Here is a 21,119-nt window from a genome sequence, read left to right on the forward strand (position 1 = left end):
TATAAACTGAAAACATTTTGTCTTTGTCATTCTGAGTTTTGGTTCATTGGGAAATTCCTGTTATGTAGGTACACAACAAAATGTATGTGAATGAGTGATGGTCACAGCCCACATCAATGCTCTTTGATTCCCTTGGTGGCCTTGCCTACCTCTTCAGCCTGTGTCACGTGCTCTTTCCAGTCTGCACTGGCCTGCTTTGCCTAGGCCTCTTCTACCATCGCCTTTGCGCAAGCTGTTCCTCTGCTTGGAAGCCATTCGATTTCAGTTCATTATTCTGCCTGATAGTCCCTCACTTGGCAGTTCTGGCCTGACTTGTGGGAGTAACGGAAACTTCCCTGATCCCTTCCCCCAGTCTAAATTCTGCGTTCCTTTTTATTTCAACTTGCCTACTCCACTAGACCAGAAGTTCTATAAGAATTTGCTTTATTTTCTCTCTAGCCCAGCAGTACTTGGCATATGTTGGGTTCTCAATACAGGCTTGGAGAAGAAGTGAAAGAGGGACAGTTTGCAGGAGGGGAAGTCATAGAGGGCAGAGGAGATGGCTCTATAGAGAAACGGCGTGTCACTTCACCTGTCGAGTAATGAACTGTACCCTGACTTTTAAATGTGTGTGCAAATTACTGGGATCGCATTGGAAGGGTAGTGATTGATTCCTTCTTGTGATTAAAGGCACAGGGTGGCAATAAATCGCATTGAATAGTCAGTTGGGTATACACTTATTTTACAAAGAATACAGACAACAGGGCAAATGTAGTTGTGTCTTCCAAGTTTTGCAGGTTGTTGAGGACAAGTTGCTCTGTGAGTGAGGACTGAAAAGACCTGCTCGGGAAGGAACGGAGGTCATATACAGTTAATATACATTAAGCCTTAGCTAAATCGAGTTTGAATTGGGACCTCTTGGGAAGATGGTCTGTTTATACACTCAGGTGTTTGTTCTTTAGGGTAAGCCTGCCTGGTAAGGTCAGCGTGAATAGGTACCACAAAGAAAACCTTATCCAGGCCGGAATGTCTGTCCCATGTTCTTTGCATTGCAGAAGCGTGTCCTTCCTACTTCGCCCCTGGTTCTGCTGCTGAGCTGACAGGGGCTGTTCATTCCATGCCTGCTGTGTGCCAGGCATTGTGTCCTGTGGGGAATGCGTGAATACACGAGCAAGATGAAGTTGGGGAATCATCTGACTTGGATTTAGAGGCATGAGGCAGGACAATAGAGGGCCAAAAGCGTGAGAAGTGTGATCTCTCCCATCCTGCTGTCTCCGCACAGCAGAGCATAAATCATTCAGGCAGGCAGGTACCCTGTCCCACAGAGCTCTGAAAAGGTGGAGCCTCCAGCTTCCCGACAGGATTTCTCTACCACTGACGGAATTTGGCTCCTCGTGTCTGACGTGCGTTCTGCCAGCTGTCATTCGTCCACCTTCTCTGTGGTTACCATGGGGAATGGAGGCCATCTAGCTACCACTCTGGGTAGAAAAGACTTGTGTGGCACCTCACTGTCAATTGTAATCGTATACTTGGCTTTCACTCCACTGTCTCCTATGAAAGCCCTCAGAATACTAGGTTCCAGTCTGCTTGCCGTACACTAGGTGGCCCTCTTGGGTAGCTTATGTCCCAGGCTATGGCTTCCTCCTAGAACCAGGATTGACTAGGGAGGTTAAAGGAAGAATATCAATCTTCATGTTTTAAACCAGGAAATCTTGTTCTTATGGAAATCGAAGTTTAAAGTAAGTGTGGAAGACTTCTATGCTGAGATTGTAGGAATTTTCCTGAATTCTCATAACCAGAATCTGAGATTTCGAATATTTACTGGCTCTTGACATTGGGGGATGAGCAGTCCCTTTGTTGGATTTACAGAGGCCTTAGCTGTACTCCTCTTTCTTGTTGGTGGTTTCTACTTAAACTTTGAGGAGGACTAATTTAAAAAAAAAAATGTTGGTAGGAATAGTAAGTATTTGATAGAGGCGAGGATCTTGAAGGCAGTAAGGAAGTGGGTATCCAGAAGATTTTGCATTAAAATAAAATCTACAGGAATTCTAGAACTTTCTAGATTCCTCCCTATTACGGAAGAGCAAGCAGATCATACCTAATGCTGATGCTGCTGTAGATAGCACCTAGATTTCTACTTAAGCTAAGATAATGATCATGGTGTCAGCATCTTGCCTTGCACTCGGCCCATTGGGCTTCCTTAGCCTCTGAAGGGACATTTAGACTTTCTCCATCTCCTGCTAGCCTTGCCCGTATCAGTTCTCTCTCACTTGGCTCTGATTTTTCTGCTAGTTCTGTCGGTGGTCACCTTGCTGTGTCATGGTCCATACTGTGGTTCATTTTCCTAGAAATCCCTCGCCAGCCATTTTCCCATCAGCTACCTCACCCTTTTTTAGTTCTGTGTTCATCAAAATCCACGTGAACTTTCTTTTCAAGAGACAAGCATGCCAAGCTCAGAATTCTGATTCCTTGGTATTTGGGAGAAATGTGGGTACCAAGACCAGAGAAGCATCTGAGACCTCAGTATTGAAGTTGGGTAGAATGCTCTGTGTGCCCGCATCTCTGTAACCATGGTGATTGTTGTGGCTAATCTCTGTGGCTCTCTTAGGAGCGGGTCCAGCTGTCGATCCTGCTGGATCTTCAGCTTTCACAGCAGACCCGGTGAACAGTCAGCCTCCGCTGCCATGCTAACCTCAGAACCTTCCAGGTTTTGCTTCTGGTGTTGAACCTGCTATACCCATGATTTGCCCAAACAGCAGATTTATTCTGAAGTTGAATTCACCTGAAAACAAAGATGGAAATTGTCTCTTTAATGAACCTCCCCGTTTGTTCATGCTTAGAGAGTAAAGTCTTATTACCTCATTTTACTTCGTGTTCCAATGTAAATGGACTACAAAAATAAGGTTCCCCTTTCCTCACTGGCTATTGGTCCATATTCTGAGTTTTTAGCACAGATTTAACAGATCTCACTTACTCCTTGCTACCTCGTTATTTTAAGACCTGCCAGGGCTTGTTTTAATGCAAAGCTGAAAGCATTCCGTTTTCATCCTCTGTCAGACAGCATCACTACCCAGTACTGAAGGAGGATCAGTGACACTGGGAGGTGGCAGCTGGGCCTGAGAGCTGGTGTCTTAAGGTTTCTGTTGCTGTGAAGAGGCACCACAATCACAGCAACTCCTGTAAAGGAAACATTTCATTAGAGCTGGCTTACAGTTTCAGTGGTCTAGTTCATTGTCATTGCCGGTGAGAAGCATGGCAGCAAGCAGGCCAACATGGTGCTGGAGAAGGAGCCTAGAGCTCTACATCCTGATCCGCAGGCAGCAGGAGACTGGGTCACTAGGCCTGGCTTGAGCAAATGAGACTTCAAAGCTCGCCTTCCTCCAACAAGGCCACACCTTCTAGTAGTAACCCTTCCTATGGGCCATTCCTAATCAAACCACTATATCCAGCGACATGCTATCACTCGTGTGTGCTCTTGTTCACATGGGGGCCATTAGTCCTGGAGCATGGACATGGCATTTACACAGCATGTGGAGTTTCCCTCCCTACCCAAAGTGATTCAGCTTGCTCAACATAACTCTGTTCCCAGAATATCCTCCTATCCCTGTGACATCTACTGCTACATGAAATCCAAACCACAGAAGGAGATAGCACTTTCCGCTCATATACTCTGTAAGTCGGTTTGGTGGGCTCTGTATACTGTTTGGGGCCATCTGTTCTTATCACATTTAGCCTTTTAAATTTTAAACTCCTTCGTGAGTTTTAATTTTTATCTTTTTATTAGTATACACTAATTGTACAGAATAACATGTATGTATTAATTTCAAAGAGCTAGCGTACTGAAGAAAACATGTAGTTAAGGGGGAACAGGAAGGAAAATGGAGCAGAGACAGGCAAAGAGTTCGTCGAAATTCAGTAGCAGGCATGGCTTATGAAGATCAAGTTGTATTTCTGCTTCATGAATCATTGTCAGACAAATTAAGAACTTATTGTTCCTTATTTATCTAATGCCAAGGACTTAGTATCAACCATTGAGAATAAATCTTGATTTTCATAAGCTTTGTTGACATTGTGGAGCCTCGGAGCATAAAACTTGTATCCAGTAAAGAGTGCACTGTGGACCAGCGATGCTAGCGTGACTCACTGCTGCCTCCTCCCGACCCTGCGTCCAGGAGCCAGCAGTCTGTCCGTGCTTCTGGTAAGGGAAGCTGCAGGTTTAGGTGCATTGCTCCCTCGAGTCTTAAGGATTGGGGGTAATTATGTCAGGTTTTTAAAGTTCGGTGAGTTCCCATCTTGCTGTCTGTCTGCTTTCCCCAGTCTCCCTTCCCATCTCTCTCCTAGTACGTGTCACATGCTTAAATTGGACTTGTTTTATGGACACTTGGAATGGATCATTTTCAGGCATTGTCTAACATTACTGTTTGAATAATCCTAGGAGGCCTTTTAGTAGTCCAAATTCCTAGGAGACATTTCTGTTTTGAATTCCTGAGGCTAAAATATATAAATAATTTTGAAATTGGGGCTGGAGTGATGGTTCAGTGGTTTAAAGAGCCCGCTGCTCTTCTAGAGGATCTGAGTTCTGTTCCTAATACACATGTGGGGAAGCATACAGCTGTCCACTCCAGGAATCCCAGCGTCCTGTGGTCTCCACGGGCATCTGTGCTCTTGAGGTGCACATGTATGCACACATGAAAATACACAATCTATAACTAAAATAAATCTTAAAATTGCATTTAAGTTTGGTTAAAGATAAAGTGTCTGAGTGTGAAAAGACAGAGTACATAATATAAATCTTTAAAATAGTAATTATATAAATAAATAGGTAATTCAATAATACTGAAACATCTCTTCCCTAAGTTATGTAGTATCAAAATTAGGATTTGTGCCATGAAATAGTTTAGATTTAAAGAAAGATTTGCTTGGTGGATGTGCCCCTTGTACTCATTGGCTACAACTGATTATTTCAGGGTATGGAAAATTTGGGGTGGTAAAAGTGGGTAAGGTTTTTAAAATTAGTTTAGCTGTACACAAAAGGGACATGTTTCATTGGATGTAAATTATAATTAAGTAACATGGTTTTTAAAAGTTTCAGTGCTTTCTGGTTTGGTAGCTGAACTTGTTAGAAGTCGTGTTTTAGTCATACTGCTGTGCACTTCTCTCCCACGCTGCTAAATAAGCGTCTGAGCATGTGACTGAGTCCTTGAGGAGACAGTAGAAGCATTTGGAGTATGCAGTGGTCCCCCGAGGATAGACCACCTACATCTTCACTCATCTGCTAACCCTCCATAGCACTGTCCGGGTGGCTGGGAGAGACCAGGACTACTGTGGTGTCTAACTGTGCCCCAATTCTTCTCACCAGTTGTTGCGAAGTTCTTTAGTGAACAACAGAACTCAAGCCAAGGTAGCAGAGGAGCTGGGCATGCAGGAGTATGCCATCACTAATGACAAAACCAAGAGGCCCGTGGCCCTGAGAACCAAGACGCTGGCGGATCTTTTGGAATGTGAGTCCTACCTACAGTGGGAAGCTTTTTAATTTGTAGGTTCAAGGTTTAAGTTAAACTGATAGACTTTACTCTTCTCATGATGCTGATGATGATGATGATGATCTGGCTAAAGAACCCCTTTTCTCTCTCTTTTCTAGTTCTTTTCAACAAAGTTTTATATAGCCCAGGTTATCCTATAAATTCCTAGGTAGTCAAAGGTAGCCTTGACCTCCTGGGGTACTCCTGCCTCTACCTCTCACATGCTGGTATTATAGGCGTGGGTGACCACATCTAAGAAGCCTCTTTTGTTTTTACTTTTTATTTATTTTTGCTTTTCATGTGAATGTGAAGACATGTGAATAATACATCTTTTTGTTTGGTCTGTATTCAGGGGTGGCTGCCCCTCCCATTGTCCTGACTCTGTCATCAGATCCCTTTGTGTGAAGCAGTAACACAGTGTGAAGATTTGCTACTGTGAATTACAGCCATGGTTTTGTTTTGTTTCTTTGTTTTTGCTACCCAGCACCCTTCATAAAGGGACACAGAAGAAAGGATAATTTATTCACTAAATACTAAAATTACCAAATATTATTTTGGATTAACTCCAAACTCTCCGAACAGACCCCATCTTTTGCATTTTCTCATATGGTCTGGAAGCATTATAATTTCATTATAGCTAATTAATGGATTATACACATAATTTTATTATTTCTAATATTACTTCAAAAGAGCTAGAATATTTTCTGGGCCTTAGAGCTTTTTATATTGGAATTATATGCAGATACTGAAGTCTACTGTGCAAAGCAGCTGACTTAGAAAATATAAAGGCAATCTAATCAAGACACCTAAAGGGAAGTAGAATTCAATTGAGTGATCAGTGTCACTGGCGGTTTTATTTAGCTCGATGAAAGGTACTTTCAGTCTCTTAAATAAATGCACCATTTGTCTACTTAGTTAAAATTCTTTTAAATGAACTCATCTTTGGAATTGTCACTTATTAATCCAGTTACATAGATTATTGTGTTGTCGTTGAGTTTTTCTGAAAGCTGGCAGATGGAAGCTCTAAGTTTCTCAGCTCTTTTCCAGTGTATGAACTTTTACATGGAACTGGCACACTAGTGGTCTCAAGTTTGGGCCAAAGCTATGTTTATTCAGCATCGTCTGATTTACAGCTTGCATTTTGATGTCTTTGGTGTTAACTTGGTTATGTTCCCAGACACCATTCCTAGTCTACAATATAGCATTTGGTACAGCCTCTGGACCAGTGGTTCTCAACCTGTGTGTCACAGCCCTTTGGGGGGGGGGGGGACCAGAGTGCTGAGTGACCCTTTCACAGAGTCACTTCAGACCACGGGAAAACACAGATACCTATATTACAGTTCATGACAGTCGTAAAATTATAGTTATGAAGTAGCAACGAAAATAATGTCATGGTTTGCAGTCATCATGATATGGAGAATTGTATCAAAGGGTCATAGCATTAGGAAGGTTGAGAACCACTGGTTTAGACTGTTCACTTAGCCCCTAGCTAAGTGCAATTTGGTCTCTGTGTTCTGTGATTTTGTGTTTTAACCACACATCTATGTTGGTGCTTCTGGTATTAATGATAAAGAGTACAGTTTTATTTGAAGAAAAAGAAATAATTATGCTTTTAAAAATAAGTGTCTGGAAGTCGAAAACCTTGTGAAAATACCGTTCAGTCCTTAGGGCCAAGAGATGGCCCAGCAGTTAAGAGCATATATGATTCTTGCAGAGGACCCAAGTTCTGTTCTATTCCTCCATGTTGGCACACATATGTGTGTACTTAAATATAAAGATTAATAAAAATTAAGCAAGTTCTGCTCTTGCTGCTTCTAGTAAATAACAGTGAATTGCTTATTTCACGGTTTATTTTTTAGCATTTATTGCAGCCTTGTACATTGACAAGGACTTGGAATATGTCCATACTTTCATGAACGTCTGCTTCTTCCCACGACTGAAGGTAAGCCCTGACATTGTCATCACCGTGTGCTTTGTTTCTGGTGGCTCTGAAACGCGCTACTCAGTGCTCTGGCTGATTCCTACAGGAGTTCATTTTGAATCAAGATTGGAATGACCCCAAGTCCCAGCTGCAGCAGTGTTGCCTGACCCTTAGGACAGAAGGGAAAGAGCCGGACATCCCCTTGTACAAGTAAGTGCTCGCTGTGCATCAGCTGTCGGCCATAGTGTTCTTAGCTGATCATTCATGTGCTTAGATGGAGACCGCATAGGGTAATGGAGGCAAGAGACGTCACGTGACACTTGGTAAGCTCCTGTCGTAGCTCTAAGTGCGTGTGTCTCTGCTCTCTCCCATATATAAATTTCTCTGACCTCCTGCATAGCAGGAAGGTGTACTAAGGCTGTAAGATCAAGGTATAGCAATTCAGATGTAGTACTTGTTGATTTTGAAGATGTATTTATTTATATGTGTGTGGATGCTTCATCTGTATATATGTATGTACACCGTCTGAGTGCTTGGTGCCTGAAGAGGTCAGAAAGGGACATCACATCTTCTGGAACTGGGGTTACAGATGGTTGTGAGCTGCAGGTGGGTGCTGGGAATTGAACCTGAACCTTCTGCAAGACAGCAGGTACTCCTAACCTCTGAGCTAACCTCTCAAGTCCCCAGGTGAAATAGCTCTTCTGTACAGTTTTTTATTTATCTGATGTTTTGTAGGGGTGACGGACTCTGTGTTGTTTGTAGCAATATTTGGTGGGTTTTATAGCACAGACAAGTTGACTTTAGAGAAGCCACAGTGCTCACCCTTGAGTGTGTGCACACACAGGAAATTGCTGTGCTCTCTGCCCATCCGTCTTCCTACAAGAGGACAAGATGACTTTGTTGTTTGTTATCAAGATGATGGGGTTGCTTTGCATAGTTTTCGTGATTACCATGTTTATTCCACTATTATTCTTGGCTACTTTTAATTTCCCTTTTCTATGAGTTATCAGTTTTTTTACATTTGAAATCTGCACCTTGTCATTAAAGCCAGAGTACCTGGAGCTTTGGTTTTAGTGGTTGTGTTATATACTTGCCATTATAGCATATCTCTGAAATGATCACAGATGTTTCAGAAATTAAATATGTTTTCTGATCTCTTCGGTAAACTGCTAGGCATTAGAAAGAATCCATAAAGGGTGTAAAACCACTCAGGTGTGACTTGAGGCGTTATTACCCCTTTATTGTGTTTAGCAGTGATAAGCATTGTAAAATAACTAGAGCCCTCAATTCTTCATAAAAAAGTTGGTTAATTATGTGACACTCAAATATCTACACTTAGAAGGTGTTTTGAAGTATTACATATTTGGGGGAAAGCATCATATACTAGACTGTGAGTTCTCAGATACAAGTCCTGTTTGAGAAAAATATAGAACTGTAATGCGAATTTTTTTCTCAAATTTCCTGCTTCAAAGCTCTATATTGTATTAGGTTAGCAAATCAAAAACTCGAACCACTTCCTTTTTCCTTATTTCTTGTTATTTTTATGTTCCTCTCTGTAGGCAGAGTAAGATTTTTATTTGTTATTTTGTCAGCTCTATAATACCAAATAATTGGGCATTTTATCATAATGAATGTTCTTTCCTTGTAGGACTCTGCAGACAGTGGGGCCCTCCCATGCTAGAACCTACACTGTGGCTGTTTACTTCAAAGGAGAAAGGATAGGCTGTGGGAAAGGACCAAGGTATGAGAAGGAGACACTTGTTTCACTGAGTGTGTGTCTGCTCAGGGAAGTCCCCACCTGGTAGTTCAAAACTCTGCAATCTGTATTGCACAATTAGAATGTGGAGTGTCTGCAATTATAGCAAAATGAATCTGAGGACTAATGTCTCCTCCAAGCCCACTGTGATCTTGGGTAATCAGCCCTGGACAGGGCGTGCCGCTATGCGGGGCTTGGCCTTGTGGAGAGAAGTGCATCTGTGGCCGCACACATCAGTTCTGTCCCGTTTCAGATGTGTACGGGGTGTCATGGTGTGGATGACACAGCTATTAGACATCTCATTTCCTACCACTTTAGCACTGGGCATTCTTACCAGTTTTTAAGAAAAAGAATTATATTTATTATCTCTATTCTTTGAACCCTTTAATCTATGGCTTGCCTGCTTCTCTGTACATATTTTATCCTTTACATGGAGAACTTTCAGACTTAAATGCCTCAGCCCTAATAGAAATGGAAGATATTCTGTTGCAGTATTAGAAGTGTGGAGCAAATACCTTAAAGAGGCTTTGTGCACACAGAAGGCTTTTCTGCATGCCCCTGTGTGTGTTCCTAGCCACGCAGTTCGGTTGCGATGGAAGTAATCAAGAGAAGTTTTAGGCACTGCATATGAAGATCAGTGTTTTTGGAGAAGCAAACCTTTAAAGTCTACCTCACCATTTTATCCACAGTATTCAGCAGGCAGAAATGGGAGCAGCAATGGACGCACTTGAGAAATGTAAGCCTGTTTCTTTTTCTCTGATTGTACCTTCAGAATGTAGTGAGCATCTTATGGAAGGGAAATGAGGAAGTAGAGGGATGGTTAAGTGCTGATAAAATGTGATCTTTGTCCATAATTGTCCATATGGAGTGCAGTGGATTAAAGCAGGCTCTAATTTTTCAGAGCATCCCAAGTGTGTTTGGTTTTCATCTTCCTCTTTTACAGAGAGCTCTCCTCTCAGCATAGGCACCTCTGCAAGTTTCTGACCGTATTTTCCCATACTGTAGTCATATAAGCCAGGCGCGGTACACATGCCTGTAGTTCCAGCTCTCAGGAGGTGGATTCAGGAGACTGAGTTTGAGGTCAGCTGAAGCTGTATTGTGAGGTCAAGGTGAGGCTAAGCCACACGAGGCCTTGCTTCAAAGCAAAACAAAACAAATGAAATAAAAGTTGTATGTAAATGGACACATTGGTGCATGACTTTAATCCCAGTATTCAGGAGGCAGAGGCCTGTGGATTTCTGAGTTCAAGGCCAGCCTGGTCTCTACAGAGAAATCTTGTCTGGAACCCTCCTGGCCCTCACCACTACCACCAAAAAAGTCTTACGTATGCATAAACATATACAAGGGGAGATTTTTCTTTTCTGTTTTTAACCATTGTCTTATTTAAATTGGATGGTAACAACATACTTCTACATACATTTACATGATGATGTATGTATATAAGAAGACACCTCACTTTTGTCCAGTGTGTCATGAGCAGCCCTGTAAGTCATAGAACATAAAGAATGGCTCCAATTCAGGTTTTCTTAATCGTTGCATATTAGTTGCCTACTGTGGGGGCACTGTATTTTATTGCTGTTTTAATCATGATTGGTGGTGTGCGCACGTGTGTGTGTGTGTGTGTGTGTGTGTGTGTGTGTGTGTGTGTGTGTGTATGTGCATGTTCAGTGTCTACAATAAATGTCTGTATTGTGTATTTAGTTCTGGGGATAGATTGTCTCTAGTAGGATACCTGTTTTGAAGAAACTTCAGTTGCCTAACTGACCATGTAGAGAGTGCCTAGTCTTGTAAATTGAAGGCATGAACACAGGGCATTGTCCCCTGAGGTCTACTGGGCCACACAGAAGGGCCTGTGGGCACAATATACCAATGCTTCAGGAACCAGCCAAAGGCCTGGTTCTCAGGTTCCAGGGAGGTTCCAGGAAAGGCGCAGCAGACAGCGGCTTGCTGTTTAGTGGGGTCAGAAGCCAGTACTGCCAGGGTCTAGCATCCATGGAACATACTCAGAGTTTTGCATTGACTTTTTTTTTTTTTTGAGAATGTTTTCATTGATCGTTTGTATAAATGCATCATCATTTATTGAAGTAGAGTGGGATTCCATTTTCCAGTTATATCAATAGAGTCCACCCACCCCGGCTTCTGATACTTATATTCAGCTCTGAAATGATACTGGAAAAATTACTGATTCTGAGACAGACATCCCCAAAAGTACTGACAGGAATAGATTACTTAAATGCTGGAAGGTAATTTGGCATCATAGCAGGTCCTTGAGAACGATTTGTTCTTACCTTTTGGTCCTGATTCCATTTCTAGGGATCCAACCTGAGGAAGTACTTAGATTCTGAACTGTAGCTCACATACCATGGCAGTCACGACAACTTGATTTATAATAGCAAAATATTTAAATAAAATAAAGCTGCACACTCACATTAAGCAAGTGCTTCTCAGCAGATGATGTCGCAGGCTGCAGACATTTTCTGTAAGGGCGCAGCTGCGCGTACTCAGGCCTCACGGGTCCCAGTCCGGCTCAGTTACTACATCCTGACGTTGTAGCGCACAGATACGGGTGGTGTCAAATGTCTGTGTGTTTTATTTACAGGAGCCGGTTGAGAGCTGTAGTTGGCCTGCTGGCAGTGGTTTACCAGTTCTTGAATATCCAAATGTGATGCTTTTGTAGCTATTGAAATACTGCTGTTGAAACTGGTACAGAGATACGAAGGAAAATATGTGTCCATAACCACATAGCGTAGGGGTGGAGAGTGGAAAGATTCTCACTGCTTATGTAGTTAGTTTATGTGTACACCACAGACAGTATACACTTCCATATGTTACAACATACATGTAGTAAAGCTTTTCGGAACAAGCGCTGTGGGTACATTCTGAAAGCTTGTTCATGGTTAGATATGAACAGTACAAACTCATTTGCACAATATTGAAGAAATGGGGTTTATTTAGCAGAAACTTGCCTTTACCGTTGAGTTTGGGGGATTTGTTTGACCATTTTTTTTTAATTACAGTATTTGAAGTTAAAATGTATCCATTAAGTAAGGCCTCAGTATTTCTGCTAGAATGGGACCATGTTCCTGTCTTAGTTCTAACATGCCAAGTTCGTAGTTATTGTTAATCTCTGGTTCTCAGATTCATGAGGTCTCTGTGATCCACTGCTTTTCTCCCTGTCTCCTGCCGCCTGGGGTGAGGATGGGACAAGGTATAGAAGAGGGCTAAGAGAATTTAGGAGCATGTTGCATATAGACAGAGACACTTCTTCACTGTGCTCCGCCCAACAGCAGACAAGTAAACAGACTTGCTTTCCTGGGCAAGCCGCGTCCCCTCACCTCCAACTCCTCACGCGTGAAATGCAGAATACTCCTTTTCTAAGAACTCTCCCTTAGCTGGCCAGGCAGAACTGTGTTCTTTTTCCATGGTGTTGCTGGGTAGCTTGTGTTTTTTGTGACCTCTGTCTGAGTGTGTGTTCATTGCCTAGACACACACAGTGACTATGTCTCACTCCATTGTCACGCTAACACTGGGTGACAAGAGAATTATAGAATTTCTAAATCTTCATCTAAATTTTCATTGTGTTATACAAGGTCAGATAGCGAACTAAATATAGCTCAACTGTCCCGAGTGGCCATTCTCCTTTCATCAAAGCCGAGTTTTCCACGCGCGTTACCTTCGCACTAGAGCTTCCTCCTTTCATGGTGCACTAAACATAGACTTACTCCAAGTGCAGTAACTAGGAGCATGGCTTCCTTCATCCCTCCAACATGGCTTTGCTCTTCTGAGAAGCATTCCTTCTTGGTAAATAAGAGTGTGATAGCATTTCTCATTGGAAGCTTTAGTGTGAGCTTTCCAAACTGTAACACTCCGCATTCCTTCACTTCTCCTGTCTCCCTGGAAGTCACTCACCGTAGGGAATGCTGCTTAAAGCACCTGCCTGTTTGGAAACACTCCAGAATCTTAGGTCTTTAACTTGCTGTGTGCTGTGGTGCCTTTTCTCGGTTTTATGTCAGATACTGAAATTAGAATCAGAGATGTCAGTCCAGACTTCTACTGTGTATATGAATAACAGAAGAATCAGGCAAAATCATTCTTAGTCTCTGTTTTATAACACAGTGATGTATGTGTGGTGAGTGTAAGTCTCTCTCTCTCTCTCTCTCTGTGTGTGTGTGTGTGTGTGTGTGTGTGTGTGTCTCGCCAGTCTTTGCACTCGTGGTTATCCTTTATTAAGTACTAACCCTATCTCCTTGTGCAGATAACTTTCCCCAGATGGCCCATCAGAAGCGGTTCATCGAGCGGAAATACAGACAAGAGTTAAAAGAAATGAGATGGGAAAGAGAGCATCAAGAGAGAGAGCCAGATGAGGCTGAAGACGTAAAGAAGTAGAGGCGAGCACGGAAGTACTGCTGCATTTAGTTGCCTAATAACTGTGACTGCTGCCCACCGAGACCTAGCCTAGTTTCCTCCAGACAATGAAGTGTGCTCCTTGAAATAAAACTCAAAGTCAAACTGCAATTGTTGTTTTATTGATTAAATATTCTGTTTCTTGCTGGGTGGGTCCTTATTACAGAGTATTTGAATTCTATTTCATGGGTTGCATTAGTCCCTTCATTTCGCTTTTGAAAGATTAAAATTCAGGAAAGCATATTCTATGGAACAGACGTTTTCTCTTTCAGATTGTGACATCAGACTATCAGCTGACAGGGAGCATCACTTTACCAGATAGTTTTGGTATTTCTTGCTACTCACCGTGGTAACAAATTCACGTGTTTTGCAATCTGCATTGTCGATCACATTCTTCAGCTTTCACCTGGCTGTTTCTGTAATGCTCATGCGCAAGTGCTGCAGCTACCCATTCCAAGCAGTGAGTCTGGTGCGGAAGGAGCCCATTCAGTGTCTGAGCAGTTAACGGAGCTGCGGGAGGACTCGGATGAGTCACACGAGTCATCAGAGTGGGGAGAAATGCTGTGCCGTGTGAGAACATCCTTCAAGCAGCTGCACTTGCCCTGGGGTTTGTAGTCCTTGAGAAGTTTATAGTCTAGGTCTCCTGAAGTTGTACTTAATTTTATGTGTGTGGAGTCAGGGAAGCTTTCATAGCTTTTATCATCTTCTCTAATGGTCCCCTACTAAAAAGATGAGACAGTTTTTAAAAAGATATTTTACACTGAACATCAAGGGTTTCTTATTAATAAAAATAAAACTTGTAACAAATGTGTTTTATTCATTATTTCAGTAGACATCATATGTCAAATGCCTGCTATGTGTCAGGTCCTGTTCCAGGCTCTGGGGATACGACTGAACACGACGGACCACACCCCCACCTCAGAGCGTGTGGTAGCACAAGGACAGGGGGAGGTTGGTAGGTGCAGTTTCTGCTGGGGTTCTAGAGCAGTCTCCCTGAAAGAATATCATTGAACTAAGATGAGGAGGACAGGAAAGAACCATTGGGGGATCTGGAAATCTTTCTTATCTATAGAATGATAAATTATTGAATGTTCTAAAATGTAGTTTAGGGATAGAATTGTTCCTTTGAAAATATTAGAAAGGACAGGCAAGAAAGTAAACCCCTCATGATTCCACCACCCATAGAATTTGTATATCCTGTCAGACCTGTGTACAATCAAGCATTTAGTCAGTGGGATGCTGTATATTCAGATCCCATTGCCTTTTTCAAATTATCTGGCATGGGGTGTTCAACACCTGTTATTGTCAATGACTGTGTGGATATGCCATCTCTAGGTAAGATGCTGAAAGATGTATAGGCTATAGAAAATATATCACAAGGTCTTGCTTTGCACCCTCTGGGGAGGAGGGGTCACCTCCCTCAGGCTTGTGCGTGTATCAAAAGATTGTCCTGGTGTCTCTCCCACCAGGGAAGCTGAGGACAGGATGGCAGGGCAGTGCTGGGGAGGGAGAAGAGCTCACCTTGAGACAGTTGTTTCAGGCATGTCTCCCATGCCATTGGTCAGGTATACCTGAGTATTGTTTTTAAGTTACATATTCAGTAGATAGCAGAACAGGAAGTGGAGAATGCTGGGTTCCTGGGAGGCCTTGACAGTTGTTGTAAGCAAAAGCAAAATGCAAGGGAATGTACTTGGCACTTTAAAAGTCTCTCTCTCTCTCTCTCTCTCTCTCTCTCTCTCTCTCTCTCTCTCTCTCTCTCTTTGTGTGTGTGTGTGTGTGTGTGTGTGTGTGTGTGTGTGTGTGTGTTTGTAGCATCCTATATGACATATTTGGGTCAGACAACCCTCCACCATGTGGCTCCAGGGAGGGAACTCGGGTCATCCTACATCTGGTTCTTTTTTTAGTTGTTTTTTAAATAAGCATTTTCATGAATCTTATGTGTCAAAAAATAATGTCAAATTCAGAGTGCAAGTCAAGAATCTTTATTGGGGCTTGTCCTCTGGCCTTTTCTGCTTCCAAATGTTAAAGGTTCTTGAATGTGGGAGAAGTGAAATCTATAAAATACTGGTGGTGGTGGTGGTGGTGGTGGTGGTGGCACACGCCTTTAATTCCAGCACTCTGGAGGCAGAGACAGGTGGGTCTCAGATTTCGAGGCCAGCCTGGTCTACAGAGCGAGTTCCAGGACAGGCATCAAAGCTACAGAGAAACCCTGTCTTGAAGAAAAAAAAAAACCTTTTGGATGCATCAGAGCAGATTGACTCCTGTGACCACAGACTCCAACACTGCCTCCTCTCCACCCAAACCCAGTCTCGTGCCTCCAGTTCTGCTGAGGGATAAGTTCGTGCAGTAACTCAACTAAATGTAAGTCCAAAAGTTATTTGGGTGTGGTTGAAAGGACAGTTAAATGATGCTGGATATAGAGATGAAGAGACTCCAACTCTGAGTGACAGGGAGGGAATGAAGGGAGTACAGTCCAGCCTGAAATCTGCAGTTATTGTATGGAGACTACTTGTTGGTTCCCAGCTGCTCAGCCCTGAAATAATCACACAGAAACTATATTATTTAAATTGTGGTTTGGTCCATTAGCTCTAGCTTCTTATTTATTAACTCTTACATCTTAATTTAACCCATCTCTATTGATCTGTACATCACAACAAGGTTGTAGCCTGCCAGCAAAGTGTGAGCACATCTGTCTCCAGCAGCAGCTCCATAGCTTCTCTCTGACTACCTCCTCACAGCATTCAGTTTAGTCCCCCCTGCCTAGTTCTGTTTTACCCTATCAGGTCAAGCCAGTTTCTTTATTCATTAACCAATAAAAGCAACACATAGACAGAAAGACTTCCCACACCATTTCCTCTTTTCTGTTTAAACAAAAAGGAAGGCTTTAACTTTAACATAACTAAGAAAAATTATAACTATATTTCTTCAACTCCATCAAAGACTCCAGAAGGATATAATATTAGCTAAGTAATCAGAAAGTACATTTTAAGCAACTTTCAAAACTCTAGAATTGACAGAGACATCTCTCTGCCTGGACAGTCACCCAAAGTTATTCTGTTCTGTTATGGCATCCATCTTCAGCCTACAGGCCCATAGCACCTGGCAGACTTTTCCACAAAGCAGGAAATTTCAAAGACAGTTCCACCTATATTGGCAGTTTGTCAGTCACTTTCTTCTGTGTCCTGCAGAATATGTAGCAGACTCTTTCATGAAGTAGGAACCATGAAGGATCATCTCACCTTTAGGGAAGTTCAGCAGTCATTTCTCTGTGGGTCCTGCATGTCCGGTTCACGTATCATACCACCAAACAGTCCAGGCAAGAGCAGTTTCTTGCCCAAATGGCTAACAAACTCCATAAGGAGCCCTTTCAATGCCCATCTTCCTCTTGAAATAGATTGGTGCTGCCAGGAACAGATGTGTCTCACTGTCATGAAAAGTCCTAAGTTCTTAAACATTTTAAACGCCATATTTTGTAGTCTTTGAAAGTTTGAAGAATATCTATCTATTTGAAATATATCTCTGTACATCTAGAAAATCTAACATGACTACAAGCTTGACTATTATAGATGACTATTAACCTGTATTTCTTAATTTTACATTACATTTTTAATGAGCTGCACAAACACAATACCTTAATCAAAAGCAGAAATATACAGATTACAAAATTGACCTTAAATTTGTATCAATAAACCAAGATCCATACCAATACAAATCTCTATAGATTATCCCCCTTAAAATGCAAACAAACATTTATAAACAGTATTTGGGAATATGGGTGTAGTTCTCTCCAAACTGCTTCCTGCTGTTTATTGGGTGAAGTAATTTTTTTGAGGGGTGTTCAAGGCAACCTTTCAAGGGATCTTGTCCATCAAATCACATTAGTCTGGAAGGATTCCACGGGTTCTCATCCTCTGTGGAAACAAAAGAAGAATCTCTTTTCCAAAGCGACGTATCCTTAGATCCATATTTTGAAATCCAGATACCTTTGTCTATTGCCAAAAGCTGCCCTGAACCAGTGCTCACAGGCTTCTTACGCTGATGCTTATTTATGACTCATAACTTCCCCTGTGTACAGATTAAGAGATGTTAAGATTAACAGCCGTGAAACAGTTCGACTTACAAATTAGGGGTCTTCAGAGCACGCTACATTAAAAGGTTTACTAGAATTTTTAGCATATACCACGTCTTGGGCGTAAAGATTAGAAGCCTAGTCCCTGTCCTGAGGGGGCTCACTGTTTAGAAGAGGAAATGCCAGTGTGTATTGAATGCCACACAAGACCAGGCAAGAACGATCTGTTCCTTCCAGAAGGTTGGGGTTGAGTCTAGTCAGGAGGGATGGCCTGTCCCACCATACCCGCTGGACAAAAAGACTTTTTCAAGTCAAGCAGTTTACTTAACTAAAATAGTATTGGGACACCATAATATTGCCAACACGTTTTTTAAAGGCTTACAATAACCACTCTGTATGCACATACATGGTTGACTGCTTCAGATTTGGTTGGTGACATATGCACATTTGGTTTTTATAGACCCTTAAGTGACTTTTGACTTAAGGGAGTCCTCTATGCCTCCTTCATTCTGACCAGCTGGAGAAACCAGGTCAATATGCAGTGTTAAATTTTTGGGTCATAACACATTGGTTTCCCGTGGTATCAGTTACTTCTTCCTTGTAGGCTCTAGGTTGGGTCTGAGGCCTTGATGTTAGATCAAGGTTAGGAATGTCTGACCAATGTGTATTTCAAAAGCTCCCGCCTCATCATTATTTCAACAGTGCTCTGTATTTAATTCTTTTTGTCACTAGATGGTTGGGTTGGTTAATTTTATGTCGGATAGAAAACCTACAGATGTAAGAGGCAAAGTTCGTGGTAATTTTATTATCTCATGGACTCCCTTGTGGCCTCTGGAATAAAGCCTCAGTTCTTACAGTGGCGTGGAAATTGAACACAAGCAGGAAACATCAGCTTCTTACACAGCCCCGCCTATATATGGTCCAACCTACAGCATTCTCTCTTCCCTTCCCTCTAGGGCCCTAAGTAGGCCATCTCTTTGCTAATCGTTTCTTACCTTTGGCCTCAGCTTGGGTACTAACTCCAGACAGCCATTTCCTGGACCTCAAATGAAGAGTCCATTATTAGGCTCTTTCTGGTCCATTCTATTCTCATCCATATTTATTCTCTGTCTCCATTCCTCCCTCTCTTCCCCTGCCCCTAATCTCACTATAGCCTTAGATGTCCTGGAACTTAAGAGTGAGATGCAATTGCCCCAGTGCTGGGATTAAAGGGATGGGCCCAAATCTTTACTGTCACTATCTCTTGGTCTGCCTCCCCCCTGCCCCCACTAGTCCACAGCTCCTGATGAGTAGGACCATCATCAATCTACCTTGGAAGCGCTGGCTTCTAGCCCTGCACTCGGCTCCTAGTGGACTCCCTCTCTGTTCAGTGCATAAATATATCTGGATTCCTCTTTGCTTTTCGTCCACAAGCCCCAGCTACCTCCAGCAGAGTGTAGCTTCCTTTACACCACCTTCCTGAAGGAACTCTTGAGACTGAGGTGAGGAGAATTAACCATCGGGATCCCCTAGAACATGCCTGTCCCCTCCGGATCTCCTTCACTTGGATCTGGCAGGAACTAGATTCTCAGGCTGAGCCCTGGGAGCCCCAGTGGGATACAGCTGGAAGAAGAGTGCCTTTCGTCTGCCTTGACTTGTCTTCCTTTCCAAGGCAGAAGCTCCCAGGAAGTGGACAAATCAGATGTCCGCTCTGGGAGCCTTAAGACAGAAACAGCCTCAGAAACCAGCAAATGAAGGCTTAGTGTTTCATGACAGCGTTAACTGGAGGCTGGGGACAGGCTTTCCCCACAAACACCCATTATCTCCAGCCTCAACTCCCTTTCTAATATGCTTCACTACAGACTAGTGACCTTTATTTAATCTTATGTAATCTTTTATGACACCACTTGTTTTCATTTCTAACTAAATTGTCACCAAACTGCTGCCGTTTAGTTCTTTGGGAGCTGTTCTGAGTTTAATTCTAAATCAGACCCCAGAGCGTTTTCCCTAGCGGCCACCCCAGATAGACTCCAGGGCCCAGAGACATCCCTTGGAAGAGACCCCTGCCCCATTTCTGATGAGTAAAGTCAGCTGTCCCATCGCTCGAGTAGCCCATGAATGCTCTTTCACTTCATATTAGGAAAAAGTTTTAAACAAAGTGTTTTGTTTTTTTTTTAAAAAAATCCCATCCAGCTAATCATTTGTATGCTGCGTATTGGCCCACCATGACTTGAAACTCTCCGATAAAACAGTTCCTGATGAAAATGCAGCGAGACGTAGTGGTGGCGTGTCTAATGCTCACCTCTGTGATTACAATAATAGGGGTCTCACGCAGCTGCGGAGAACAGTGGCTGCCCCTGACTAGAATTCAGCTGGAAAGATCAAGAGAGAGCCCTAATTGCCTTTCTTCTCAGATCAAACAATTGACTTAATTCTCCAGGCCTCCACATGGAAATGTGTTTGAGGAGATTCAAATGGGTTACTACGGAGGATTAAGGTTTTTCTCTGCAGATTATACTTTTATGCCCTGTAGTTCATTGCTTGAAGTGTTAAGTAGTTTTGTCAAAATAAGCAGGGCTGGAAGGGTTTTTAGAAACTTACAAATCACCTAAGTCTTGCTGAGTAACACAAGGGACCTTCCCCCCTTCTCCTGCTTTTGTTTATTTATTTATTTTTAATTTAATGGGGATGCGGAAAAATTAGCCCTACGGAAAGATCAGCTGGGAACGTCAGGAGTCTCAGAGAAGAGGCACGCGAGTGTGACAGTCTGCTGTATTTGTCTCTCAAGAATCGTCTCACAAATGATGCAGCTAAGAAAGCCACATAAAGAGAAGGGATTTTCTCCTGAATGCTTAACTGCCTGCAGACAAAGTCCAAAGGGGACGTGCAATCCGACCCCGGAGGCCTCTCTCTGGTGCTGCGCTAATCAGTGTTATTTTACCTGCTGAGACGTCAGCCCTGCTTAAAGGACTTGGTGGCAAAATAAGCTTTCGTTTTCTTCCAATGGAACATTCCCCAGAAGGGGCTCTGGTCAGAAAGCCATCCGTGGTGTTCTCTGTCCCTGCTTCTCTCGCCCAGTGGCTGCTGGCCACTTCCTCTGACTGGTTGATTCTTCTAGGTTCCATGAGAATGTGTCTACCCAAATCCAGAACTTGCTCTGTGGAATTCATCCTGCCCATTGGCTGCAGAGAGATTGGTGATCTACATATACCCTTCTACTTCTTTAGCTCTCTTGGGTCATCACGGAACTCGGCCACACTGAGAAGCTGAATTGGTGTCTAAATGCTCTATAGCAACAGCAAGTGTAAACTACAGGCTAGCTGAAGCCCAGACTGTGCCTGGGCAACCTCAATGGGCAAACACCTACAACCACAGCACTCCCGGGTTTAGTTTTGGTTTTGGTTTTGATTTCTGGGCTGGTACAGTCATTTACTTCAGGGTCAACTCCTTACACTGGGTCCCTGGCAGTTGCTCGGGAAATTATTCTTT

The 21,119-nt window shown here is 42.8% G+C and overlaps 1 protein-coding gene across 3 annotated transcripts in view; it reads left to right on the forward strand.

Annotated features, from left to right (window-relative positions):
* Drosha (drosha ribonuclease III) overlaps positions 1 to 13,693 on the forward strand; it is a 112,637-nt gene extending 98,944 nt beyond the window's left edge. For all 3 annotated transcript variants that reach the window (XM_087896962.1, XM_087896960.1, XM_087896961.1), the window contains exons 30-35: positions 5,339 to 5,480; positions 7,361 to 7,443; positions 7,529 to 7,632; positions 9,071 to 9,163; positions 9,868 to 9,914; positions 13,434 to 13,693. In XM_087896962.1, coding sequence (XP_087753088.1) covers positions 5,339 to 5,480; positions 7,361 to 7,443; positions 7,529 to 7,632; positions 9,071 to 9,163; positions 9,868 to 9,914; positions 13,434 to 13,564 — 600 coding nt within the window. In that variant the 3' untranslated portion in view covers positions 13,565 to 13,693. The remainder of the gene's footprint in view (positions 1 to 5,338; positions 5,481 to 7,360; positions 7,444 to 7,528; positions 7,633 to 9,070; positions 9,164 to 9,867; positions 9,915 to 13,433) is intronic.
* The last annotated feature ends 7,426 nt before the right edge of the window (positions 13,694 to 21,119 follow it).

The sequence above is a fragment of the Myodes glareolus genome, chromosome 15 (genome assembly GCF_982192425.1).
Source record: "Myodes glareolus chromosome 15, mMyoGla1.1, whole genome shotgun sequence".
Taxonomy (NCBI): domain Eukaryota; kingdom Metazoa; phylum Chordata; class Mammalia; order Rodentia; family Cricetidae; genus Myodes; species Myodes glareolus.